Consider the following 26016-nt stretch of genomic DNA (forward strand, 5'->3'; position numbering starts at 1 on the left):
CTTCACCTATCGATAGTACAAAGTTCGTGAGAAATTACGACCCGGAGTCGTGCTTGCAGAATTAAGGAATGTGCCTACACGTGTTGGCTGAGAAGCAAGGGAAATCTGTTCGCTGGTTGACTGCGTATAAAGACCCCACTTAGAATGCAAAGAAGAGAGCGAGTTGTAACTGGCTGTTCGCATCGTCGGTGTCACATCATTGGTTTGTGAACTATGTGTAGCGCGTCTGGCAATACTGCGCTTCCGCCGCCGCTCACAGGAGCAAAACGTGCAGAGCGTTAAAAGCTATAGGCGCGTATGCGGCTCATAATATGCCGTGGGAGGGACGTGGATTTATTTTTCGTTTGTTGTAGCATGTCGTATTAAATGTAGAATAAAGTCGTGTTCTTGTGTATTGTATTGATTGTAATCAAGTCCAGCTTTCGCCTGCGTCTCTGCTTCGGCAATATATAATACTAATAACAGTACAGGCAAATATTCGTATTGTAATCTCATGATATGTCAGTACTTTTATTCATATGATAATGGTGATATAAAATGTGAGTATGGTGGGAGGAATTCGCTTTCGCTGTTTGCACCCATCCACGCAATATTTATCGGCGAGTGCTCTTTTGAGCCACAACGACGTTCTGGTGGAATCCACAGCAGGTTCCGTATGCATAAGATCGGCTATAGGCGCTGCTTGGCTCACATTCGTTGCACCCTTGCAGAGCGTTCCCCTAGAATGGAACGAACGTTCGGCACCTCGGTTGGCCTGAATCCCAAGTCTCCGGCGAGCCTAGGGTGCCGGGCCTCGGGTGACCCGGCTCCTTCCATCACTTGGACCCTGGACGGCGCGTGGCCCGTGTCCGGGGGCGGCCCGCGGTTGCGTCTCTGGTCCACCAGCGACTCGGCCACGGGCGACGCGGTGAGCTTCCTCAACTGGACGTCGGTGGAGACGTCCGACTCGGGTCACTACCAGTGCGTGGCGAGCAACGTCGCGGGCCGAGCGGCGCACGCCTTCCGGCTGGACGTGCGGGGCCCGCTCTTCACGCGGCCGGCGTACAACGCCACAGCACTGGATGGACATCGCCTGGCGCTGCAGTGTCCATTCGGCGGATACCCGTACGACAAGGTCACTTGGTTCAAAGGTGCGTGTGTGTGCGTGGCAGTGATGCTAACGGTTCTAAATAAAAGAAAAACGACGACGACGGTGCGATAGAATGACCTGATTTTACAGATCGTTACTTAGTATTCCAGAGCGAGATGTTCTCGTTGAGAGACGCCACAGTTCAGGACTCCAAATTATTTTGAAAGTGTGGATAAGCCACGCAAACTGAGATTCGCGAAGCGTTTCCGATGCCGTCGTGATGTGAGCAACGCAGCACGGTCGGCGCTAAATTCTCTTGCGAAGTTGTGGCGTTGACAGCATGGGGAAAAAAGAAACTTCAGTGACGATTTAGCGGTAAGTGCGAGAGAGATTCCTTTATGTCGCAGATATTTTCAGTCCTGAATCCATGATTCAAACTGCGTTTGGTACAAAGAAAAGTGTTTTTCAACAGCTCACTCAACACATGTCCTGCCGCTTCGAGGACCGTAGTGCAACTGAGGGTGGTCCAGAGCAGACCACTGTCAGCTGCATTATATATACTATGAATAACTCACACTTCACAAACATATGCACAATTTTTTACTTTGGCATTCCTAATGTTAACGCAATAATAGTTGAGTATGAGCAGCGAAACACAGCAGGAGACGTAAAGAAAAAAATGACGGCAGCTCTGATGGCAGGTCTGATGATGTTGTATAAGTTGCTTGTCGTGTGCCGTTTTGACTGTAGTGTTATGTACAAGATCGCGCGAATTTCAGCTTTCCTGCAGTTTAACAGTCCCCGGTGCCCCGACCAAGTCACCATGGTAGTTCGCATAATTAGGACCCATAATATTAAACGCTGATGTGGTGCTATATTTCTCGCTACCCCATCCACGAGAAGCCAGAGAGGTCACGGCGCCTTGTGCCCAACGCACTTTGCAGACGGGAGTGAACTGCCGGTGAACCAGAGGCAAACTGTGTTCCCCAACGGCACGCTCCTGCTGGAGACTCTAGCGAAGGCCAAGGATACCGGGGAGTACACCTGCTCCGTGGAGAGCCCCGCAGGTCCTGCTGTGCAACAGGCCGTCCGGGTGATCGTCAGAAGTAAGACCGCAACTTCTGCCTTCCACGCAAGCTGACAGTAGTAAATTCTAGAGAACAAGTAAAAGGCGCTAAGCAAGAGGAGGCGATGCACAAGATAAAACACACATATGCCCGCGCCAACAAACTTCAAATGTTTATTTGTTGCAACAAAACGGCGCGTACGTATGTGCATTGCAACCTTTGCTAATTAACGTAACATTACCTATAATCTGTGAGCTGCGTAAGCGCGCATCATCTGGCACTGAAGTGCAACGCGTGGCTAGAACTTTTCGATCACAGCTTGAGTAATGTGAGGTACAGTGTCTGTCACTTCTGTCTATAGCGCGGTGACGGTGCTGTTCAAAGTGTGTCTGCATCTTCTACCGGAGGCGCAGCTGCCTTGAGGCAGTTAATCTGTAGCTTCTGAGCATGCGCATTCGGATGAGCGTACAGGCCACCTTTACTCCGTTTTGCCTTTAAACGGTTTGAGCAGCTTTACTTTCATCCAGATTAGCGGGCTAATCAAGCCGCCAGCTAAACCTCAGTAGATTTCATTAAAGGACTACATCCACACCGCTCATGTTTCATTCATACCAGAAAAGCGCTTGTATTTCATCTCTCCCAACAGAGTGTCACGCGTTCGATAGTACAATTCGCATTAAAAAAATAAGGGGCTTTACGTGCCAAAGCCAGGATCTAGTAATGAGGCACGCCGTAGTGGGGGACTCAGGATTAACTTTAACCACCTGGGCTTCTTAAGGTGCACCTGAATCTACGTACACGTGTGTTTTTGTATTCCGCCCCCATCGAAATGAGACGGCCGTGGCCGGGATTTGGTACCGCTACCTCTTGGTTACTACAATTTGTATAAAAACAAACAATTTTAAATAAGCAAGCAACCACTCACGGAAACGAAAACTGGACCGGACAGCCTAGAAATCTATTTCTGGTGACGTCAGCGATGACGTTAAGGTAGAATCGCGCAGTAGAAAAGGAGCTCTAGTAGAGACTGTTAGTTAGAAAAAATACGTTCACCTGCAGTAAGTTTTAAGCGTCTTCGTTCCGCACGGTTCTTCTTGGCGTAAGAACAAATAATAAAAAGTTGATTTATGAAGTTCACAATGCTGTCGGAACCTCATATGTTGCTTAAAGACTACGACGCAAGATACAGCCGAAAGCACTGCTGTTTCTGTGCTGACATCACGTGTGCCAACTCCAGTGTGGTCTGCAGAAATCATCTGTCCGCGGTCATGGGTCGCGAGTCGGCCCGTCATTCTATAAATAAGTTTGCGGCACATCTACAAAACTTTCATTCGTGGTACCAAAGCGCATCGGACAATGTTCGATGACAAAATCGTTCAGCTTCGTAAAGCTAAAAGTTTAACCTTTAGAAGATCCCCCCCCCCTTTTTTTCTCTCTCTTTCTTTCTTTTTCTTTCTTGTTCGCTCGCCCTCTTATCGATTGGGGGTGATGCATTGCATTATGGTTGATGCTTCTGGCGACGCCTGGCATGGACATTGCAGCGGAGAATCGGGGTCGTGTTATATAACGATTCTTTTTCACCAATTCTTTTCTTTTCCTATAACCCATCGCAACGAGTGGCTCGTACTAATGATAACGTAAGCGTGGTGTCCTGCCAGACAGTAATGAAGGACAGAAAGAATGGAAACTGAAGAGGGGAATCGCTGCACAATTACTACCCCAGCAGTGCCTTACTGAGATTCTGCTTCATTGTATTGTCAGAAAGAGCAGTTCGTATAACTGCAGTAGCCCTGTCGGGAGAGACAGAAGCCAGGCCAAATACGATGTCTCTAGCTCCGATGACAAGTCTTAATTTTGTCCCACTAGGTACCACAAATTAGGTGAATCATACTTGCAAAATCTTTTCCGTTTGCTAAGTGGTACTTACGTGTAACGAGATTAAGGGGATGAAACGGTGATAACGAGATGAAACCCACTGCAGAATGGATGCAACTGTAACGGTCCACCAGACAGGGATGACACGTCTCCTTCCGTAGTATAGGGCAGGCTTTCGACAATGTGCAATGAAAACCGAGGTACCCGGGTTGCGCAATTCCACCGTTGTCGTAATCTTGAATTACGTGCCTGTACTGCATGGTACTCCGAATAAAAGAAAATAATAAATTCTGGGGTTTTACGTGCCAAAACCACGATCTGATTATGGGGCACGCCGCAGTGTGGTACGCTGGGTTAATTTTGACCCCCTGGGGACCTTTAATGTGCACCCAATGCACGGTACACGGACGTTTTTGCATTTCGCTCTGTACGATGAACAATGTGAGCGCAGAAATACGACAGCAAATAGAAACCACTAGTCGGGTATGCGTTCGCTTAGTCGCTGCAGACACAGACCACGTTAACAAAAGGGAAAGCCGAGTTCAGCACAACTGAGCGCTTAAGCAAATTTGACGCCTCGCTGTGGCTTTAAAGAGAGCTACTTGTATCTTCCAGCGCTGGCTTCAAGTTCTTACCCCTTCTTGATCGAGAGAGGAAAATTCTCAAGATGGTCAGCGGCTGAACTCCACAGTTTAATTTTTGTGAACTAAGCGCATGAGCATGAAGACTAGACGATACCAGCGCGTTGTGTATAACACAAACCGACTGTGTTACTGTGATAGTTGCAGTATCGTAAAAGTTTAATTTGGGAAGGGTACGCGCCATCAATGCCGCGCCGGTGAAGCGACCGGTACTGTTTCCGCCGTATCGATTCGGGCTAAGGTAGCGCACGTTACCGCTAGGTCAGTCGTGTGTCTTAATGTAAGCGTGACAACTACATAGAATATTTGAGCACTGCGGTCGGATCACGCCTGTGTAGTTGAAGAACCTGGTCACGAAATAGCTACCTTTCCTGTATCGCGTTCTAATTGGCTTCGCCTACAGATATGCTTGGTTATTCAAGGCGGGACGATGGCCTCCTCCGCCTCATTTGGGGTTAGATCGGGGATGTTTGGTGGTCCGCGCCGTTCGACGTGGAAACAAATCGCCCTCATCGCCGACATTTCTCGTTTCAAAGCTGCCATTAAAGACCATCTTTCTAGTCATGCCACATTACTTGACCTGCCATTTTACTATGTGCCCACCAATCAACATAAATTACAACACCACTTTTACAACGGTAAGTCGTTTGGTAAGCCAGAAAAAGCGCAAGAACGAAATAAGGGTGGCGACGCCTACTTAAGTTCCCGCACCTGGGGGCTGTGACGTTTTGAATTTTGATGGCATCTTCTAGGGCCTACTAATTATATATAGCGGTACAGATTGACTACATTGTGTTGTAAAGGAACCAAGTATTAAACATGGCAAGTTTCGGGAACCTTTATTCAGCCAACGCGTCCTAAATGCGAAAACATACTTTGGAATCCCTGACGTCACGCTCACGTACCGGCGCTGGGGTTTCGGCACGAAATTCATACACTGATACTTGTACCTTCATTTTCATATCTAATAACCAAACTATTTTTTAGATGACTGCCTGCAGGGTTCTCAAACAATGCTTCATTAGTCTAAACTGATTTATTGTTTCGCTTTAGTGTCGCTTTAAGGACCGGCCAATGGGTCACGCTTCGTTCAGGTATTTGTGCTCTACATGATCTGTTCCTGAAACGAACAGCACGTCCGAAGTAAGGTTCTTTCTTTTTTTCTTTTTTTTTGAACGGGACAATGTTGTCTTCGGCTTTTCCGTTTAAGCTTTAAGTATTTTGTAGCAGCGTACTATGGTGCCGACCATTCATTCCTATCAAAAGTGCGCGTCACGAGCCCATTTCCCGCGCAAACTGACCACGACCTTTCGGCGCTCCTCACCAGCCGGCCCGCAGATCACGCCCTTCCGCTGGCTGGAAGAGCTGCAGGAAGGAATGCGCGCTGGACTCAGCTGCTTCGTCCACGCCGGCGAGCCGCCCATCGTCATCGAGTGGCTCAAGGACGGCGCGCCTTTCACCAAAGCAGTGCGCCAGGACGGATTCATGTCCACGATATCGATGGATGCACTGACGCCGCAAGACAACGGCAACTACACCTGCCGCGCCTCCAACGCCTGGGCCACCACGAGCCACAGCACCGTGCTCAGGGTCAAAGGTCAGTCGCCTCCGTTTTTCTTGGCCAACCAGAGAGTGCGGTGCAAATGCGGCCCTCTGTTGTCAGAGCTTGGTCAGAACGTAAGAGTGCGCGCCGCGTGCGCAAACTTGAGGCATTATGCTTGACATTTCAAACAGGCTTCCTTAATTTTTAAAGGTTGATTAGTACAACCCGGGTACGAACGGCTCGCTCGCGGCCAGCTCTGTCTTAGTATGAACACTGATGACTGCCATGCTCATGACTCTTTGCAGTGGCTCCCAGCTGGAGGTCTGAGCCCAAGGACGTTGTGGCAGTTACCGGTCACTCGGTGGTCGTCGATTGCCAGGCCAAAGGGGAGCCGCCGCCACACATACGCTGGAAGACGGCGTCGGGTGAGCAGCAGAACCGAAAAGAATTACTCGCCTCCTCCCCCCCCCCCCCCCGGTTGCATTCTTAAAAGGAACTTGCCCTGCGTTGTGTATCCGCAAGCATGTGCAAACGGGGCATGAGTAACGCCGACATGTGTAATTCAGTGTTTTTCCAATTCGGCACGTCGATGTGTGGCAAGATCCCGGCAGACGAGCGCGATCTTATGAAGGGGTAGTGAACACCACATTTAAAGGCGGGACGCAAACCGACGTACTTTTCCAGGCGCCGACATAAGCTGTGGTTTCTCGTAATCGACACGCTGTCGCTAACAGACGCTCGCCTGAGAGAGACCAGAGAGAGAAACGAAAATTGAAGGTAGGGAGGTTAACCAAGGACGTGCCCAGTTGGCTACCCTACACTTGTGGAGGGGGAAATAGAAATAATAGGTAAGAACGATGTAGATCAGAAGGATACGTCGAAGTTAGCGCATTGTAATCTACGCCGCACCAGGTTGTGCAGTTTTGCCGCACTCGTGCGTCCATCTCTCGAGAATCGCTATATCTCATGCCTCACAAGCCGAACGTGGCGAAAACAAAAACATTCTGCACAGGCGAAAAAAAAAAGAAGCGTGAAGGAAGAACTTAAGGTCACTTTTGCCCTCCATGCAAAGCACTGCTCAATCAGTAGCTCTCTTCTGGGCACGGGAGGCAACTCCTTCGATGCTTCGTCTACACGCTGGATTATTGTGCTTTGCCTTGTTGCAGTTGTTTAAATTTCTAAAAGTCATCGCTAAAATAGCAGCGACGACGACGACGCGCTTATACTCGACCGTCTGACGCATAGTGCGGTAGCATCAAACATGCCGGTAACATCCAGCAAGTGTGGAGTGGCTCACACAGAAGCAAGCATGCTCTTCCGAGATTTCCGGTGTGAAGCAATACACCGCGCATCGGGTTTCGGATTCTATGTCGCAATGTAACTATTCCATTTTTTAGGTACTTTACGAGCGGCGCAATATTTATCCTCCAATATTCACGGTAAGATGCTCGACACCCAAGCGGAGTACCTAGATTCAATTTTTCGGCGAGGTGAGCACTTCTTTATTTTTGTTTTTTCAGTGGTATCATGAATGCAGCCATTTCAAGGTATTTAAAGAATACGAATAGCGGGGCATTTACAAACAGCTATCCACACTAAGTCTCCTTAATAGCGACAAAATTCCCGTTTGTTAAGCTGGACGCTCGAGCACCAATACTGTGATGCTGGAATACGTCCTTTTCCTGGGCTTACCCCAACCTTCGTTCTTTATATCAATTCCTTTATCACTTTGTCATATATTTAGTTTTTTTTTATCAGACTCCACATAGTGCGACAAATCTATTTCAAATATCTCCTTGCTCACACTTTGTCAGTGATCAGAATGACCTCCGCCTTACCTTTTCACGAGGACAGACCGGTCGCGAACGGTGGATGATAAGAAAGAAGTGTAATCAAGCGAAAGTAATCGTTACATTACATCTGCCCCGTTCTCAGCATTTTGTACTATATATCTTTCCACTTCTATATGCTTATCAGTTATTTTTGTGTGGCCCAGAAGAAGCGGCACCGCAGCTTCCCTCCCTCCCCCCCCTGCTATCGGTTTTCTTCCCATCCCCAAAAATGCAGCGTAGAGAATGAGCCTATCACACACCTCGCTCAGGGTTACACAAAGTGTTACAAATTGGCGAAGTGTATACGTGTAAGGTGAACAAATGTGCATGCGATGCGAGCGTGTGTTTGACGACAGCCATAAGACGACGACGACACGTTGACAAATGAGACGATGACGGTGTAATGATGACGGCAACTATGTAATGACGGCGACGGTGATAGCATGACGATGATGGACAGATGAAGATTACGAAGACGAAGAAAGTGACGCGGTGACAACGACAATGCTGTACAACACGACGGTGGCGACATGACGACGTTCAATCTAGAAGGCTGTGCAGTGGTAATAGAGGTAAGACATGCGAAGGCCACAGCTCAGCAGGATGGAGGATTCAGGAAAAGAATTATTCTCACAATACCGCTAACAACTCCGAGCTCGCATTTTCATACTGCGCACAACCTTGCATTGCTTTTGCTGCGTCAGGTCGGTTTTTGTCGAGCCGTTATGGACAAATTCACCATTCGCTGGCACCTTCCTACCGGAATGTAAGCCGCGTCCAGAATCACACCAGCACAGGAGAAGTGGACAAAGCATAGTGTTACGCGGGGATGGGTTTATTTACAAGGAGTGCGGTTATCATAACAGCGTGAGAGAGTGGCCTGGTTGGTTTGGTTTCGTTTACGTTTGTGATTGTAGTTACAGCTTAACCACTAAGGGGCATAGGTCAAGAATCGGGTGGTAGTATAGGGGAAATTTCATCAAGTAAAGAGAAGACAAAGGGATAATAACATTTGTTAATATGAATTTTATAGATATACTGAAGGATACGTGCTATTATTATGGTTAGTATTCAAGATTATAAAAAAATACCGAGAAAACTAGCATGCAGGCTCCTTCTATCGCTCTTAAAATTAAATATGCATCACATACCTTCCTATTGCAGTAACCTGTCGACGCCTGAAGGTAGAGTATAACGGGAGACGCAAGGGCCCAGCCTAATTGACGAAGATTACCTTCCAGAATTCGTTTTCTTTGAATTGTAAACCTACGGCAACATAAAAAATATTCTTGTTTTTGGGGTCATTTCAATAGTAACATTCAGGACCGGTAAGTAGTCCCCACAAATAGCCGTTCTCCCGCACCCAGACTTCACTTTCTTCATCCAGCTTTGCATAGCAGCCCGGCAATAGCAACTCACATTCGGCCGAGTTAACGTCAATAGTACTGTATACACAGGTTCTGTATTCACCGAGTGATCAGGCTCTGCAATATGCAGGGTGATCATTTCTAAGTTTTATGAAATTTTTTAAAATTTGCCTGTAGCAGAGAGCATAATTCTTGTCCTTGAGCTGGATTAGTCGGAGAGGCGGACACAACTAGCACAAAAATTGGAAACACACATTCAACAACTAGCAAAATCTCACTAATTAACTTTCTAATTAATTATTTTACAGTACGTATTGCAATTCACGAATTGTAGTCGGTGAGTTTGCAAGGCGTATCACCTTGGAATGAATTTCCAGAATTGGAAATTGGACATATGCGCCATCAAACGCGCTGTAAGAATGCGATGTTGTTCCAATTACGTTTTCAACAAGACGTTCTTTCATGCATAGAAGCCCAAAAGTAAATGGAACGCCCATGTATTTCGTCCGACACATTGGGAAATATTATCTCGAAACTGGTGTCATCCTGCAATTAAGTTCAAGTGGATACGTACCGGCTCCAATTCGTAAATTGCAAGTTGTGTCGTAAACTAATAAAGAACATTTTCGTTAATTATTTGAATGTGCGTTTCGATTTCTCATGCTAGTAATGTCCGCCTCTTCAAATAATCCAGACCAAGGATAACAATTATGCAAATGCCACGTGCAGTTTTCAGAGATTCCGTAAAACTTAAGGACGATCACTGCGCATACGATGAATGAAGCACGTGCGAGGTCAACTGCTGTTGCCAGGTATAGCCCGCCTGCACCTAAGAGCAGCCCTCTGTCCCTTCTTTCTCAATTCGCTGGGTTCGATACTGTCTAAAAACGCTTACACTAATGGCGAAACGATTCTATGAAGCTTTAAAGACCATAAAAATGGCGCTGTCAGACGAAGATAAGTGTCTCAAGGTCTCTTTAACATCGAGAACTATGTGCAACAGATTTAAGCGTACAAATACTCTGTCCTAGGTGGTTACCAAACTTGGTTAGTTGTCGATAAAGTACGCGGACAGAATGACCTGGATTTCGACCGTGGTGAGCGGAGATACCTGGCCTTTTGATACCCGGCTTGCGATTGCTAGTCGTTCTTGTCTCCGACTAACCGCGGCAAGGCTCATGCACATGTTCAGCTAGGGGATAAATCATTATAAATGACTAAACCAAGCATCCAACGAGAATCCCATCATTAGGCTCAAGATGAGACATCGGCTAGTTCGTGTTCCAGCCGCAATGCCACGTCCTGTGTCCGCGCACTCGTGGGATATATCGCTTGCACAACGATGCGCTTGGAAAGCGTTGCAAACGCCAACAAAAATTTCTCAACTGGAGAATTTATGTCGTTCGAGACTGTTTTCGAGGCATGAGATTTCCAGTGTGACCTTAGTGGAAGCGCGTCAATGGAGCCGCGCTAACTAATACGCAGTTGAGTCGTGCTTGTTCGGTGGCTCCTTTTCTTGGAGCTGGGGAGACGAACAGGTTCCGAAAACTAGGAAAACAATGTACGGTTGCGTTGTACCGCGCTCCTGCAACGGCCGCGATGCCTCGGCTGGAAATAAGAACTTCAAAATATGAAAATTGAAAAGCCGACGGTGACGCCGACAGCAAGAATGAGCCTGGAGTGTCCATATAATTGCTATCGCAATAAAACAAAAATCTGAGGCTCTCACGCATATATTGGAATCGGTGATAAGCGAGGCCCTTTCTGGATTTTTACGGAAATGCATTCACTTCATTTCTTTTTCTTCGTTTCTTTGTAACACACCAGCCCTCGTTCAATGCATGCTCTTGTCCTATTTTATTTACTTGACTTCTTTCTCTACACTCGGCTCCTTACGTTGACGATTTCTCGTTCAGTTTTCTGTAGCCGCCTTCTTCAATACTTTTCTTTTTTGTGACCGACTTCTTCTCTCCCCTTATTCTGCTGGCCTATTCGGGCCAGTGGCACACACACATTCTGGGAGATTGAGTCAGGAACGTTGGTATTCCCAGCATTACAAGCACAGTCGCACATACCAAGTGGGCTAAGCTGTTGTACACTCGACAACACAGCCGCAGCCAACGCCCGCATAGTGGGTGAAAGAGAAAGAAAGGTTCGCTTTAAAAAATTGTGAGCAGTTTCACCTAAGACGTGAAGAAATTACAAGAATAGCTCGCGTTGACTTGGACACAAATCGCTTTTTCTTGTATATTTTTGGTTGTTAATGCGAATAGCATCCCTGGATTGCTTCACGCGCTTTCCAGTAGAGACTTTTAGCGTGTCCGCTATTCTGGCAAACGGGGGTGGTTTGGGCGAATTGCCGGATTGGCAGGGGCGGTATAGGGGGCGTAAACGTGAGCCGTTCCGCCGCTTTTCTGGCGTAAAAGTTAGCTCAAACTCCCAATGAGGGATTAGCGAAGAATGGCGCAGTGACGAGAAATTAACAAAAACGAAGCAAATTAACGGCATCTGGACGCTGACAGAGAAGGAGAGTGTACGCACACGTGCACACACGCGCTATCTGCGTTCTCCCGGCTAGTATGCTATTGGCGGCGAGGAGTTACGGAGTCGCCATCTATCGGAAGCGCCTCGCTAGCGTAGTATGAGGGATCATGCGGCGCGCTCCTCGTAGGTTTTGCTATCAGCGCTCACTGAAAACACCACGAGCGAGCTCTCCCGGACATTTCTATAAGTACTTTCGAAACGAGAGAAGTTTCTTACTGTCTAAACAATAATCTTGGGCAAACTGAAAGCACACAATCGTTTACAGACGCTATCTCCTTACCGAATACGTACAGTGAACGCCACTGCGCGCGGTCGCCGCGATGGAGTCTCCCGAGCCGGCTTCTTGCGTGAAAGGTAGGTAAACGCTGAGAGCAAACTATGTGAAATATGTTCTTATAGTGTTTGTATAAGTAAATGGAGCGTAATAGAACGAAGCCTCAATGCAGCGATCGCGCAGATTCGCAGCGACCGACTGCGCGTCTGCATGCTTGTCCGCGCACTGTTTCGCTTTCTCCGCGCGCGCGTTTCCGCACCGTGCCATGAGCTTTAGGCCGCAGAATATCAGCATTTGACAGTATAGAAGCAACCATTGTTGCGTGGGCGCTATTAGAGCTGTTCAAAAATAATTTCATTGTAGAGACTTCGACGCCTGTGATGTCCCGTCGCGACGATTCAACCTTTTTTTTCTTCTAAATTCTTTGACCTTTCAATATTATTTTTCGAGTTGCGTCGCACTGTATGTTTATCGGTGTTCTCAGCGTGCAATTTCCCGCTGCTCCTTTTTTGTAATCCAGTGCATTAATTCATAACACAAACATGACCATATGCCATGCTTTATTTAAATGTGCTTCTTACCGCTGCCTTTCCACTCCACTGAACTTGCGAGTATCTATAGCATCGACAAGTTCATAGACCAAACCGTCATGACATTAGTCGGGCAGCGGACTCGGGCGAGCGTCTCAGTGCGCGTTTTCAGAACATCGCAGACCGGGCGCCGTAGCAGAAATCTTCCTCGCGTCTGTGCTTCCTGCATACCCGAGTTGTAGCCGATGACTGTTTGCCGGTTTTATGTTTCGCGAGCCAAGCTTCACGCAGCTTCTTGTCCTGCGGCTACGTGTGAATAAGGCTGACACCGGCCTCCGTTACGTGCGTCCGGCCCTGCGGAACCGAGCAGTAGCCTACCATATATGTTGCGCGCCTTCAAAGGCAGCCACTACCTATTGTAGTGCTTTCAAGCGTTGTAAAGGAGACACTCGAAGCGGGAAAATTTCGCCACTAAATGAGGACCGCAGCGTACGAGGGAATTTAAACTCGTTTTCAGCTCGCTTCGGCGCGCCCGAAGCAGCCGACGCGGCCGCTATGTCCACGAGATCCCTCCTAGCACGTCACGCCGACGGTGGCGCCAGATTTTCCAGTGGTGGAGCTCGAGGCCAATAGCCGCAAACACCGCAAAGTGGTCTTCATGCGAATCATCGTAAAATTGTCAAAATAAGGCAACATTGCGCATCGACTGCTGGCTTAACTCTTCCACCAGCCTCGCGTTTTATTTGCTGGGAAGTTCTCCAGAAGTGGCAATGACTTCATGAAACGCTCTCTTCTACGAAGTGGAAACGACGTCACGCGAAAGTGCAATAGTGGTGTGAGGAAAACGATAGCAGTCAGAACTTTAGCACCAGAGTATTCTGTGGTTTTCCTTTCCAAGGAAACTACATGCACCCACACAACTGGCTGAGGAGCTCAAACGAGAGCAGCCTCTGGTCTGAAGCGCAATCAAATATGGCTCGGGGGTCGCCATAGATTGTTCCCCCAACGCAGAGAAAATCGAAGCGGAAGCGCGCCCGCGCCGCGTGCCAGCCAGTGATACCGCTGAATCGACGATGCCACGTTTTCTCAAATCACCGAGTCCCCCGCGCCCCCGTCATCGCAAACAAATGGGCCACCTGCTCCCGCGTATTATTATTCAAACGGCAGCGACGAGCCAGCGCAAGTCGTTTCGTAAGACGCCGCCTCAGAAGTTTTCGTTTCGCGTTACTCCCCACGCCTTTTCTCTTCTCACCTTTCTTTCCCGACTCGTCTGAATTGCCTCACCCCCCTTTCTCCTACTCATTCACTATAATTCCATTTTTGTGTGTATATTTACTTTCTTTTTCATTTTTTGCTCCCATTTTCGTAGCACGCAGTGATTTACCCAAAGTCTTCCCACCCCCCTCTCCCAGGCCTGATGAGGCCGTATGATCTGGATACGCAGAAAAAAGAAAAAAAAAACGGCGTAGAAACATCTTCCTCATCCAGCGCTCTCTCGCCACCCGCAAGCAAAAATACGCAGTGAAGATAATAGCAAGGATGTTCGGGCATGCTGTGTCAGGCGAGGCACCTTATGAAGCGCGGCCATCGCTAAACGTTCAAATTTTAAGTTTGTTTCTCTCTGGTTAAGTGTGTGTGCGTGTGTGTGTGTGTGTGTGTGTGTGTCTGCGTGTGCCTGTCTGTGTGCTTATCACTCTTTCCCTTTGCGTGCCTTGTTATATCTGCGTGTGTATCTCTCTGATTACCTGTGCGTGTGTGTGCGTGTTTTGTTTATGCGTTCGTGTTGCTTTTTTCTTTTGTGCTTTTGTGCGTCTGTATGAGCACGTGCGTCGCGCACGCGGGAAAAGCAAGCGCGCACGTGGCGTTCGGAATGCGCTTAGCGCACAGCGACATAGTAAACAAACAAACAAAGAAAAGCGGGGTGCAGGGAGGTGGGGAGGGTACTGGCAGGCGCAGTGGGTACTGCGGACTGCATACAGCAGCAAGACGGAGCGACATAAAACTGGGACCAAAAGCTGCACTATACATGCGGGCAGCGCCTTCATACAAGAAAGCGGTGGCACGACACAAAACGAAGAAAGCCGCGAAAGGCACAAACGTTTTTTTTTTTTCTATTTTCCTTTTCATAGAAAGCAACGACATACGACTGAGGGTGAGGATTCACGATGAGGCAGCCGAAGACGGTCCTGGAATGCAAGCGCCGAGCTCGCGCAGACAGACGTAGAAGCACCGTCGCCACGCGACGCTTTTTTTCTTCCACGGCTAGAACGGGAAGGGTGGAGAGGGCGAGAATGACCCGGAGTGAGAGATTCACGAATGTCGAGCCTCAGCGCGGAATAACGGCTGCCGCTACCTTCGGGCCATAAATTTGTTTTGCTTTCTTACTTTCTTTCCTTTCTTTCTTCCTCTCTTGCTTTCTTGCGTGCTTGCTTGTATACCGTTTAAGATATGCGCATATATATAACGGCGTCGCGCGTCTGTTTGCGCCGTGCGCGCCGAATATCATTTTGGAATCTGCTCGCAGCGGAAAGACTGAGGAGACGGCGACGGCATGAAACGCAAAAGAGCGGGAGGGAGGGAGGAGGAAATAAGCGGAGAAAGGTGGGGATGGCTGGGGGGGAAAAGAGAAAACGTGCAAGGACGCATACCGTGAGGCCCAGCTGGGTCCAGCAATTTAACAAGCCAGAAGTTATAGCGAGGATAGGGACACGCTATCGAAGGCGCTAACGGACAATTGATTCTGAGACAGAACTTACAAAAGTAAAGTTGGATAGATTTTTGTTCCCTTTCGTTAAGTCTTGCTACGCAAGCACTAAAGGAATTAGTCTCGGGCTCTGAACTCATGGAGGAAGAAACTAACTAGCTACGGAAAACGTTCCTGGGTTGTTGCGTGGGAAAGAGAGGTGGATTACTTTGGGTGTTTTAAAACAAATTAGCAGAAAAATTAAGTACAATTCGCTAACAATATATTGTATCTAAGGATTAGCCAGAATGAGTGATTGTATTGCACGAACGAATATGCCAATACACGCTCTGATGCTTGGCGCTCACCACAAGCCTGCATGACATGACGTCCCCCATATACAGGGCGGTATAAAAATACTTTATAAGGATGTGCTGAAGTTGGTCTGACATGATTACGTGTGTTATACAGCGCGTACGAACAACTGACGAAGGACGTGCAGGACACAAGAGTATTGGTTATCCTGTGTCCAACAATTAATCTTTATTCCAAAAAAGCCGCGCCGATCAGCTCTTCCATCTAACTCACCTCCCTGAATCATGTGTGATCTCAGGAAGGAATGGCGGAATTACCAGCGGCACATTAAATGCAGCACATTATTTGCAGCCTAAATACAACGGTCGTATGTCCTCACAGCTCTAACTCTACACGAATTGTTAAGAAGTGTAATCTTGTCAACATCTTGTGTCAGGTTCTTGTGTCAAGAAATCGCAGTATTTCTCAACGTCGGCGTCTCCTCCATCGACGACTGAAAAATGTGGTGCATAAAAACAGAAAAAAAATAACAGTATGATTGCAAGAGAACGTTCTGGAAACATGGCAATGTGCGTCGTAGCAGGAGCCGTTTTCACACTGCCCGGGCCGTATAACGTAACACTATTCCAATATGTTTTTATTCCAATCTCCTGACGTCAAATTTGCGTAACGGCCGACTCAAGCATCGGGCGGTCACCCGCAGGGTTGTCTGAACAAACCAATCAAATGCTCCCCTCGTTCATAGGAGGTCACTTTTGTTTGATTGAAAAACGAATAACATTGCCTGCGCTTGGTGGCTTATCTTATTTAATTGGCTCACAAAAGGCGAGGAGAATGCTCAAGCGGAGAGGGACTCGATGGCGCCGAGCCACTGCATTGAATACCGATAAATGGATGAAGAGGGTGGTGCCGGCGTCTGCGATTGGTCCGCTTTCTCTTACTTAGCTTGCGGTGGCTCGTCGACAATCGCGGCGGCATGCAGCAGAATGTTAAGAGTGACGCTAAAACGGATCCTCAAAGAAGAGTTGGCAGAACGAGGCCGTAAACGTGCCGAAGGTTCTCGAAAACGTTTCACGGCGACGCAAAAAGTTTTATTACACGCAAATAAACCCATGCTGTACGGCAGGGGCGAGTAGCCAGTGCCGGAGCGATCGGCGGCAGCCATCTTTTATTCCTCCCGCAACGGGGCAGCCTGCGGCTATTCAGAAGAAAATTCAGTTTTGTTCGGCATAATAATGCATCTTTAACGCGTACGCGTCACTTTGACGCGGTAAGTTTTTACGATTTTGTGACGTCGCGTGAGAGGCAGGTGAAGTGGGTGCAGCCCGAAAACTTTCGACCAATAGCCGAGGGCTAATTCCAAAAAGGCTTCGAATCAGAAATAACTATTTTTGTTTTGTTCGGTCAAATTCTGCGTAATCAGTGTGTACACTTCATATCAGATGGGGAGCTATCGCGGTTTTCGTGACGTCGCGTGACAGACGTGAATGAAGGTGGTCCAAAATGTTTTTGACCAATCGCGGTGGGCTGATTGCAGAATTGGAGTAGAAAAGTTTGGAATATTTTTACGTTATAGCGCCCCCCCTCCCCCGTTACGTCCCCAAGGATTGAATGGCGATGAGCATAGCGCTTGGAAGCAAGCCTCGCCAGATCGTCGCTCCCAAGGGTAATAAGGTAATGTATAACAGAGCAAATGAAAATGTGCAGAACTGGTCGAGAGCACACATTGCAGTTCGTAAATTGCAATGCGCGCCCTATCATGATTGCTCATGATCTTAAGGCATTGGTTTTTTCTAGTAGAAGTAATATACACCTCTTCGACTTATTAATGAGTAAAATTGGGCGGTTTCCCGCAAGCGATCTTTCAAAACTCTTAAGATATTAAGACAACCTATTACCGATGCATGGACGCGAAGACTTCGAGAGTGATGCTGTTGGAAGTGACTGCTTTATTTATTCTTTCCTACCTCGGATCCTCGTCTTCTAAAGTTTCGTTGACTGGCATTCCCCTTCACCTCGATATCGCTCGCATCTTCCACCCAACGCGCCTCCCTGAATCCCCCGCGATTGCAGGCTGGGATGGTGGCCCGTACCGCGCCCTGGTGAGCAGCTCCCGGGTGCACGTGCTGGTCAACGGCTCCCTGAGCGTGCGCAGCCTGGAGGCCGGCGACGCGGGCCTCTACCTGTGCGAGGCCTCCAACGGCGTCGGCGCCGAGCTCTCCAAGGTGGTCCGGCTCACCGTGCGCAGTGAGTGGCAGGAGCGACACGCAGCGGCATTTTTGTACCCCACCATTACTTAGTGATTAGTTTCGGGGTGCTTATAGCTTTCTTATATTTACATGCGCTAGCGTCATAACCATTCTGTTGTGCCGCAAAATTCGTTTTGTATAGTCTCTGTAAGAGATACGTAGAAGAAGAAGAAAAGCAGGATTTGAAATGGAAGCGAAGTGCATGTCCGGCTATGTCGGAGTATGTTATTACTACATACGAAGTCTAACATAGAACACATAACATAGATAACATAACTTAACATAACATAACATAACATAACATAACATAACATAACATAGATATTCTAACGTACTCGAAATCAGGCGAGCAAGGATATCCTCTTAAGTTTGTCATAAAACAGCTGCTATCTTGGCCAAATCGTTAAGTTTTCGAAACAAAGTGCGAGCAGATTTTGGCGGATAACACAAGTCAGGCACACAGTCAGCGCGTATGAACATGTGCGTCTGCTTCCTCCGAAAACGTCTGTTGGCGCTTTCTTCCGAAAACAAATTTAGGACGGTATAGCGCTACCCAGGGTGTTGCTTACTACACATTTATCTTGCTATTGGAAACAGAGACAGAGAGGTATGTTGCCAGTAATGCCATTTTACAGTTGCTGATTTTTCTTTCTATGGTTAACAGATGCCACATTTTAGGAACAGCTAAATTTTCTAGAACCACCCGTAGAAAGACACACGAAACCTCACCGAATAAAAAGAAACCGATAATAACTACATACTCTAAACTATTTGCGTGCGGCATGTTAATCTTGAATGTTAACTGTGAAAACTGGAACAAGAACATTACGTTTCCTATCGAGTTCGCTGATAATACCCTGTGCTCTCATTTGCGAGCGTTTTGTATCCCTTGAATAATCATTCGCTCTTAAAAGCAACTCACGAGACGAAAATGTAGACAGAAACGCATGCTGTGAAACTCTAAGAGCATCCCTAGATGATGTCAGCCAATCTACGCTGTTTACTGCTGCGCAGGCAGCCCCCGTCTCTCGCCCAAGGAGTCCACAACATCGGCAAAGCGGGGAAGCACGGTACACCTTCAGTGCGAACCGGAGGCAGGAGACACGCCCATGCGTCTCTGGTGGCTCAAGGACGGAGTGCCTGTCGCAGCGCTGGGTGACCACAGGTAGCGTTTATGCATAGCCAATTCTATACTTGTTAACGGGCGCGTGAAACATTTAAAACACGTGTTAGTAAAAACACGTGTTATTGAACGTATAAAGCTGATTTTATGTTGTCATTGACCAGCCTCACTCTTCCGTCTTTCGACTCTCTAATCTCACTGTTTCTCTCTGTATTAATTCAAAAGACTGCGGGCTCTTTCATTTCTTCAACCTCCTCGAGTTTTAACGAATTTGCGTGCATATTTCTACGTACTTTGGAACACAACGACCGTGGGACGGGCTCGTTCTGACGTCGCCAACAGTCGCGCCTCAGATAAAAAAATGGAATAGGAAGAATGCCAAACACATGTACCTCGAATACAAAAAAAAAGGAAAAAAGAAAAAAAGGAAATAATAGTCGGAGAAATGTCATCACTAACAGTGCGGTGCCGTCATCTACAGGTGGCCAATGATACCACTCCTCCAACATTATTATGCCCTTCAAGGTTGGGAGCCGTGATTGAAAGTTGAGCCACAGACGATCTCCGTTTGAAGTCGACATTGAAACTTGTAATGATGACGGGTGGAGCACTAGAGGCATCGTTCCGCGTAGGCGCACCGGCAGTGCATCCACTGTAGCTTTATTATTATTATTATTATTATTATTATTATTATTATTATTATTATTATTATTATTATTATTATTATTATTATTATTATTATTATTATTATTATTATTACTACTACTACTACTACTGCGTGCATTTTAGGTGCAAACAGGCGTGCATATTTCTATAACTATTCACTTGCGTCAAGGTTTAGGTATGATATGTCAAGTTAACTGGCGAAACGTTTGCCTTACACTTTAGCTTGAAATGTAGATGCAGAATATTCCGGCATTCACAAAGTCACAAGTGAAAGCTGAGAGAATTCACACTTTAAAGAGCTTTCGCTACAACTACATAGGAGAGGTAGGTATTCGAAGTGGTCCTGCCACTACTTACTGACGACAACGTTACTGTGCCGATGTGTTAATTCTTCATTCCTATTCACTAAAGTCCTTATTTTGTCTTTTCCTTATATGTGAGTGCAGGAGAAGGCATACTTACTCAAATTTACGCCACCTCTCAATCATATCATCAATTCTGAATTTATTAATGTTGAAAAAACTGGCAAAACATACTGCTCACATTTTTAACACCGCAAGAGTTAGTCAACTAAATTGTGTTTAAGCCATGTGCTGTGAACCTAGTTGCTGAAGTATCAAACAGCAAAGGATATTTAAGACTTTAAATGCAATTTTGTTGTACCTACGTGGCCACTGTATTTCTTAACCAGATACTCACAGGCGGATCACACTGACGTCAAGACACCGAAATCAACGCTGACAATCACGAACGTCCAGAAGTCTGATGACGCCGTGTTTACGTGCCACGCTTCCAACGACTACGGAGAGGACACCAACAACGTGCAGCTTATTGTGCAAGGTATGAGCTACCCTTGTCCAAATCCCTTTCTTGACCGCTCCCCTTGTGCGCCAAAATCGCGGGCTAATGGCGAAATTTACGGCACAGTGGCACACAATTGACACTTACATTACACCGGTCTAAACGCCATGTGGGCAATTAGGCCTGATGAATTTGCGATGTAGCTTATGCTACGCTTCAACCGACATTTCTTCATATATACACACTGCAATCCAATTTTCACCCTCCTGGTTCCTTAAGGGTGCAAATCTGCCTATAACTCACGCCACCCGTAAGGGTGTAATAGTACGAGCTATAGACGGAGAGCACCCTTAAGGTAGCAAGTGAGCTTACATTGTACTTAGAGCTTGTAAAATAAAATTCAACCATGTAATTTCTTAATCACTAAGATACACTAAAAGCTAGGGTCATCGTTCTTATAAACCCACCTTGAGGTCAAGCGTGCTTCCTTACAAAAGAAGCTTTTTTCTCTCTCTCTCTTTCTCTCCTTTTTCTTTACCCTGCCAGATGTGCCCGGAGTACCCGACAGCCTCCAAGTGAACGAGGCGTCCAGCAGGTATGTGCGGCTCACCTGGACAGAGCCTTTTAACGGGAACCTGCCTATATCCCAGTACCTGCTGCGATGGACGAATAAGGAAGGTTCGTCATCTTTGTGTATATTGAGAACGTGATTCCGAAGAGAATAACATTGATTCCATTGATTTCACTCATTTATCGCCTGCGGGTTCAGTTATGTTCATTGGTATGTATGCGCTATAGTATAGAAGATGTTATGTAATTGCGGTAACATAGTTGAACAAAAAAAAGAATATAACAATCGCGCTTGCGTCGCTCCGTGTCTGAAATTTTTGAGCGCCTTTAACTTAACTATTCAGCAACGCCTTTGCTCCGGTACTAAGTTAAGTGTTAGGCGGCTCTGTCGTAAGGTAAATAAAAATCGCATGGACGCTTAAGTTTCCCCTGTAAGAGTGGAACGCGATAGCATTCAAAGATCCCTGACTGCTTCTCACACTTCCCGGCAACTGCAGCTTATGTAACCGTAATGACAAGGCCGCCGCATGGCCATGCTACCACGGTATACGGCTTACTTTAGGCCAATGTTGTCCTCTGTACAAGATGCCGGACTATGCTTACATTTGTTTATGCCACAAAATCCACTTGTCACCTTTGCCATCACTTCTATTCATCACTCCGCATAACATTGTTTATTATTAATATTCTTTTTATTTTCTTTACTCACGTTTTTCTTAAAGCTGCTGACCATACTATAGCCCCTCTCAGCGCTGCTAAGTTTGATCCAGGTGTTCATTCACTCGCACATTTACTGCCATAACTGTCAACGATACAACACCATCATAGTCACCACCCATATAACGCGCGATCCGCCGCTAGAAGAGGTTCTGGTCAGGGCGGAGTCACGTGACCTAAGTCATGTCCACAGACTTTATAAAGTGTCTTCTGCGCAGGCACGTGGGAGGACAGCGTGGCGGTGTCCGGCACCGAGACAAAGGTGACCGTGCGTGGACTGGTGCCCTCTGCCTCGTACCTCTTCACGGTACGAGCAGAGAACGCCCTGGGTCCCGGTGGCTACACCTCGCCTTTGGAGGTGCATACGGACGACGAACGTGAGTTGGGGACCAACCGCTTTGAACAACCTGGACGGTTAACATACCGCTTTCTCACGCTCTAAACGCGCTTTTGGCGGTAATATAGGTTAATAAGGTTCGCTTAAATGTTACGATAGTGCCCGTTAGTAATTTTGACGCTTCAGATGCTATTTACGACCACGATAATGGGATTCTACAGGAACTTTCTTTTTATAATCGCTGTCTCACAGAACGCGGTAAAAGTAAATGACAAAATCAGGGAAATAAATAACATTCTCCGTATAATAATGCAGTAAGATAACAGCAAAGTGTATCTTGAAGGGTAACAAGGGAACGCTAAAAGCAAGCAGGTGATAGGTACATGCACAGAATAAAATACACCTGCAGTGGTCACTGTATTTCTTTTTTTCTTTTTGAGAGAGAGAGAGCCAAGGGTTACTGGCCTCGATAAGTTTTCTTCAGTTAGCTACGGACGTAGAGGTGCCAACCACTTGGACGTCATTGACGTGAACTGTCTAGTTCTGTAGCTGTTTATATTGCTTTGTGGCTGCCCGTTCCATTGTGCCAGTCAGTCGCACCCAAAATACCAGCAGCAGAGTCAATGCCAACCCCTTGTCGCGTCCTTGGTGTGTTACTCTGGTCCTTTCCTAAAATTTCTCGACATTTAAGATGAAACTGTGCTTTGACAGTGTCATCCACTGTGTACAAGACAAACTGCGGAAAACCACAGCAAAAATCCCCCCCCCCCACCTCCCGTTTTCTTCGTTTCATTTACATCGACCATTGCAGCCCCTCGCAATGCACCCACGAGTGTTCACCTAACGCCGATCGACTCCAGGAGCATCGCGATAAAGTTTGAGGTAAGCACAACGCCATTCTACGGGTAATACGAACACAAGTTATTTCTAATGATATTGTCACAGGGCTTTGCTCGTTCCGTTACACGAAATCCACATACGACAAATACAAGTTACAATAAATGCAAAAGAGCTGTCAACATGCAGCCACAAACAGCATTAACACAAATTGCAAAAAAAAAATTTTACTATCGCAACTATTGACGCACAGTAATATTCCTTATATATGAAAATCACTGCATGTTAGTGCATTTTGATATATATTTATTCATTGCACTGCCGGTTTGTGTTCTCCTTTTTCAGTAATGTATATATTGAATATTGTGTTGAACTGTATTGTCTTCCAGGATGCGGGCTGTGCCAACTATCATGCACCAAGATTTAATAATGTGCAAATGCCACGTAGCTGAAAACAGCTAAAGTAATGTTGTTTGCCGACGCTTGCAGATACTCAGATTATTTTTTGCATCCCGCTTAATTACATAATTAGTATTATCAAATAATCAACTTCTCAATTATTATCATTTAGATGAAAAGCCTCAACGAGAAAATTGTAGAGCAAGATGAAAAACTCCCGATACAGCTTTCTGTCGCTCAATACGTGCTACAAAAAAGTGTTTTCCAAGCTTTAAAGAAGCCCGCGGATACACGTAATATGCCTCGAGCGGCCAGTCGCGCGGCAATTTTGGTGCATTCGCGGGCTTCATTGAGGCTCGGAAAACAACTATAATGTAGCACGCATTGAGCAACAGAAAGCTGCATCGGGGGCTTCTCATGTGGCTGTACAATTTTCTAATTAAACCTTTCCTCTAATTATAATATTTCATAAGTTGATCAATTAAGACTAATTATGTAATTAGGCGGAATGCAAAAAGAAAACGATCTATCTCCAAGCGACAGCAAACAACGTTACCTTTGTTCTGTCCAGCTACGTGGCATTTGTTTTTGAGTCTTAGTGCATGATTGTGGGGACACCCTGTATATGCGCATGTTGAGTTTGCTTTTTACCTGTTCTTTCTTTATTATTCATTTTTGCTTTCTAAGTTTGCGTTGTGTTCAGCTTCCTTTTTCTTCTGACATCCTCCGCTTCCTCGAAGTGGAAATTGATTGATTGATTGATTGATTGATTGATTGATTGATTGATTGATTGATTGATTGATTGATTGATTGATTGATTGATTGATTGAAACGGCTTCAATGTTCTACGCAACCAGGACGCTTTGCCCTCCCCCGGCCAATCGGGTACCGGCGGTAGCGGCCGCGTGGACGGATACTACGTGGCCTACCGGCGTGAGGGATCGCCAGAGCCCCTCCGCTACCAGACACTGCACGAGCGAGAGGGCGTCCTCTCCGGCCTGGACAGGGACACCCGCTACGAGGTGCTCGTGCAGGCATACAACGCCAAGGGACCAGGGCCTCCGTCCAGGACGCACTCCGTGCGCACGCTAGCAGCCGGTGAGGACACGCGACAAAAAGAAATCAGTAGCTCGGAAACATACGCTCTAAACAGTTGCTATGCATTTTTCATTCTGGTGTATAAAACGTGGGCGAGTTGGAGAATACAACGCCGTGTGCAACCAGTTTTCGACAACAGGGAGGGTTTCGTTTTCCATGGGACTCTAAAAGAGAAACGCCAAGTTAATGGTACGTTTGTAAATTACACTGCTGGGCAAACTGAAAACGTCAGCGTTAGCTCGCGTGAATAATTTATAAGCCAGTGAAGGCATAAAAACAAAATTTTAGACGGTGACGCCATCTTTTGGGTTCCCGCACTAGCTGTCCATGACGTAATAGATGGGATTAGGGTCTTCCCAGAAATAACTAGCAGTTTGTTGATAAAGAAGGGTTACATCGCGTTCTAAAGGAACCAAAAACTCAATCTAATGAGATATGAAAACTTTCTCCACGCAGAAACAGGCTAAATGCGTGAAAATAGATTGAAGGTAGTGACGCAATGTTGACGTGCCAGATTTATATCTGCGCACGAAGTTCAAGAATAGAAACTTTGGCCTTTACTTTCTTCACTTGCAGCAAATTTTATGCCGCCAAAGAACAAAAAAATGAAGAGAGTTAAACATCTTAGGCCAATTTAGAGCTTCGCTTAACTTACTGTCCTTTTAATCTCGGTGCATACTCTCGCACACTCATACAACAATGTTCTGGCAATATATTTTTGTGTCAGATCTGGTTAATTGTGTTCAAGCCTGAGCGACGAATTAGGGGCGCTAGATATTTGTATAACCGTAACCACAACTTTTCAAGAAATTGAACCTGCCTAACGCTGATCAAGTTTTCTGCCCACCATTCGTAAAAAGGCAATGATATTCCTGGCGATTATTTTTGTATTTTCTGCATACTAAGTAAATAATTACGTGCTTGTAAGCAGTCATGATGTTCACCACGCAATTATTATGGATTCTATGCTGTTAAAATGGCTGCTGTGGTGGTCATTCTACCAAACAGGGCGGGGTTGCCCACAAGCCAGCCTTATCTCGATATTTGTGGTCACGCTCCTTGCATCTTAAACATTGCAAATTATGCGCAGGGGAAACTCAATAATTTAACGACGTTTCTCAATAATACACATCTAAATAGGTAGATGAAAATTAGAGACTAATTTTTCTGACCCTGATATCGAAGAAAAGAAACATGTGGACGACCAACAGTGTACTTATTTTTTCTTCAGTTCGTCTACACGTGAACAAGACCGCATTTGACACTGCAGCAAACTGTTCTCTGTCGCGCTCAAAAGAACAAATATTCTGTATTATTATGTTGGCTAACTTTCCCGACACACGTACGGTTCGTAACGTCTCAAAGTGATGAAAAGCTAGGACGTCAAAGTTCATCTAAACGCCAGCTGTGCTTACGCAAACGCCGTCAGCGCTCCCAAGCAGAGCGAGGGCGTGAGAAGATCACCGCTTGGGAGAATTC

General features: G+C 46.5%; 1 protein-coding gene across 1 annotated transcript in view; it reads left to right on the forward strand.

The window, feature by feature from the left end:
* Positions 1 to 26016, forward strand: part of LOC142578895 (cell adhesion molecule Dscam1-like) — a 186294-nt gene that overhangs the window by 144935 nt on the left and 15343 nt on the right. Inside the window, exons 9-19 of the mRNA XM_075688568.1 lie at positions 711 to 1130; positions 2014 to 2175; positions 5980 to 6249; positions 6501 to 6620; positions 17814 to 17987; positions 19004 to 19154; positions 20470 to 20618; positions 21126 to 21257; positions 22085 to 22243; positions 23015 to 23085; positions 24297 to 24537. Of these exons, the coding sequence (XP_075544683.1) occupies positions 711 to 1130; positions 2014 to 2175; positions 5980 to 6249; positions 6501 to 6620; positions 17814 to 17987; positions 19004 to 19154; positions 20470 to 20618; positions 21126 to 21257; positions 22085 to 22243; positions 23015 to 23085; positions 24297 to 24537 (2049 nt within the window). The remainder of the gene's footprint in view (positions 1 to 710; positions 1131 to 2013; positions 2176 to 5979; positions 6250 to 6500; positions 6621 to 17813; positions 17988 to 19003; positions 19155 to 20469; positions 20619 to 21125; positions 21258 to 22084; positions 22244 to 23014; positions 23086 to 24296; positions 24538 to 26016) is intronic.

Source organism: Dermacentor variabilis, chromosome 4, assembly GCF_050947875.1.
Source record: "Dermacentor variabilis isolate Ectoservices chromosome 4, ASM5094787v1, whole genome shotgun sequence".
NCBI lineage: Eukaryota > Metazoa > Arthropoda > Arachnida > Ixodida > Ixodidae > Dermacentor > Dermacentor variabilis.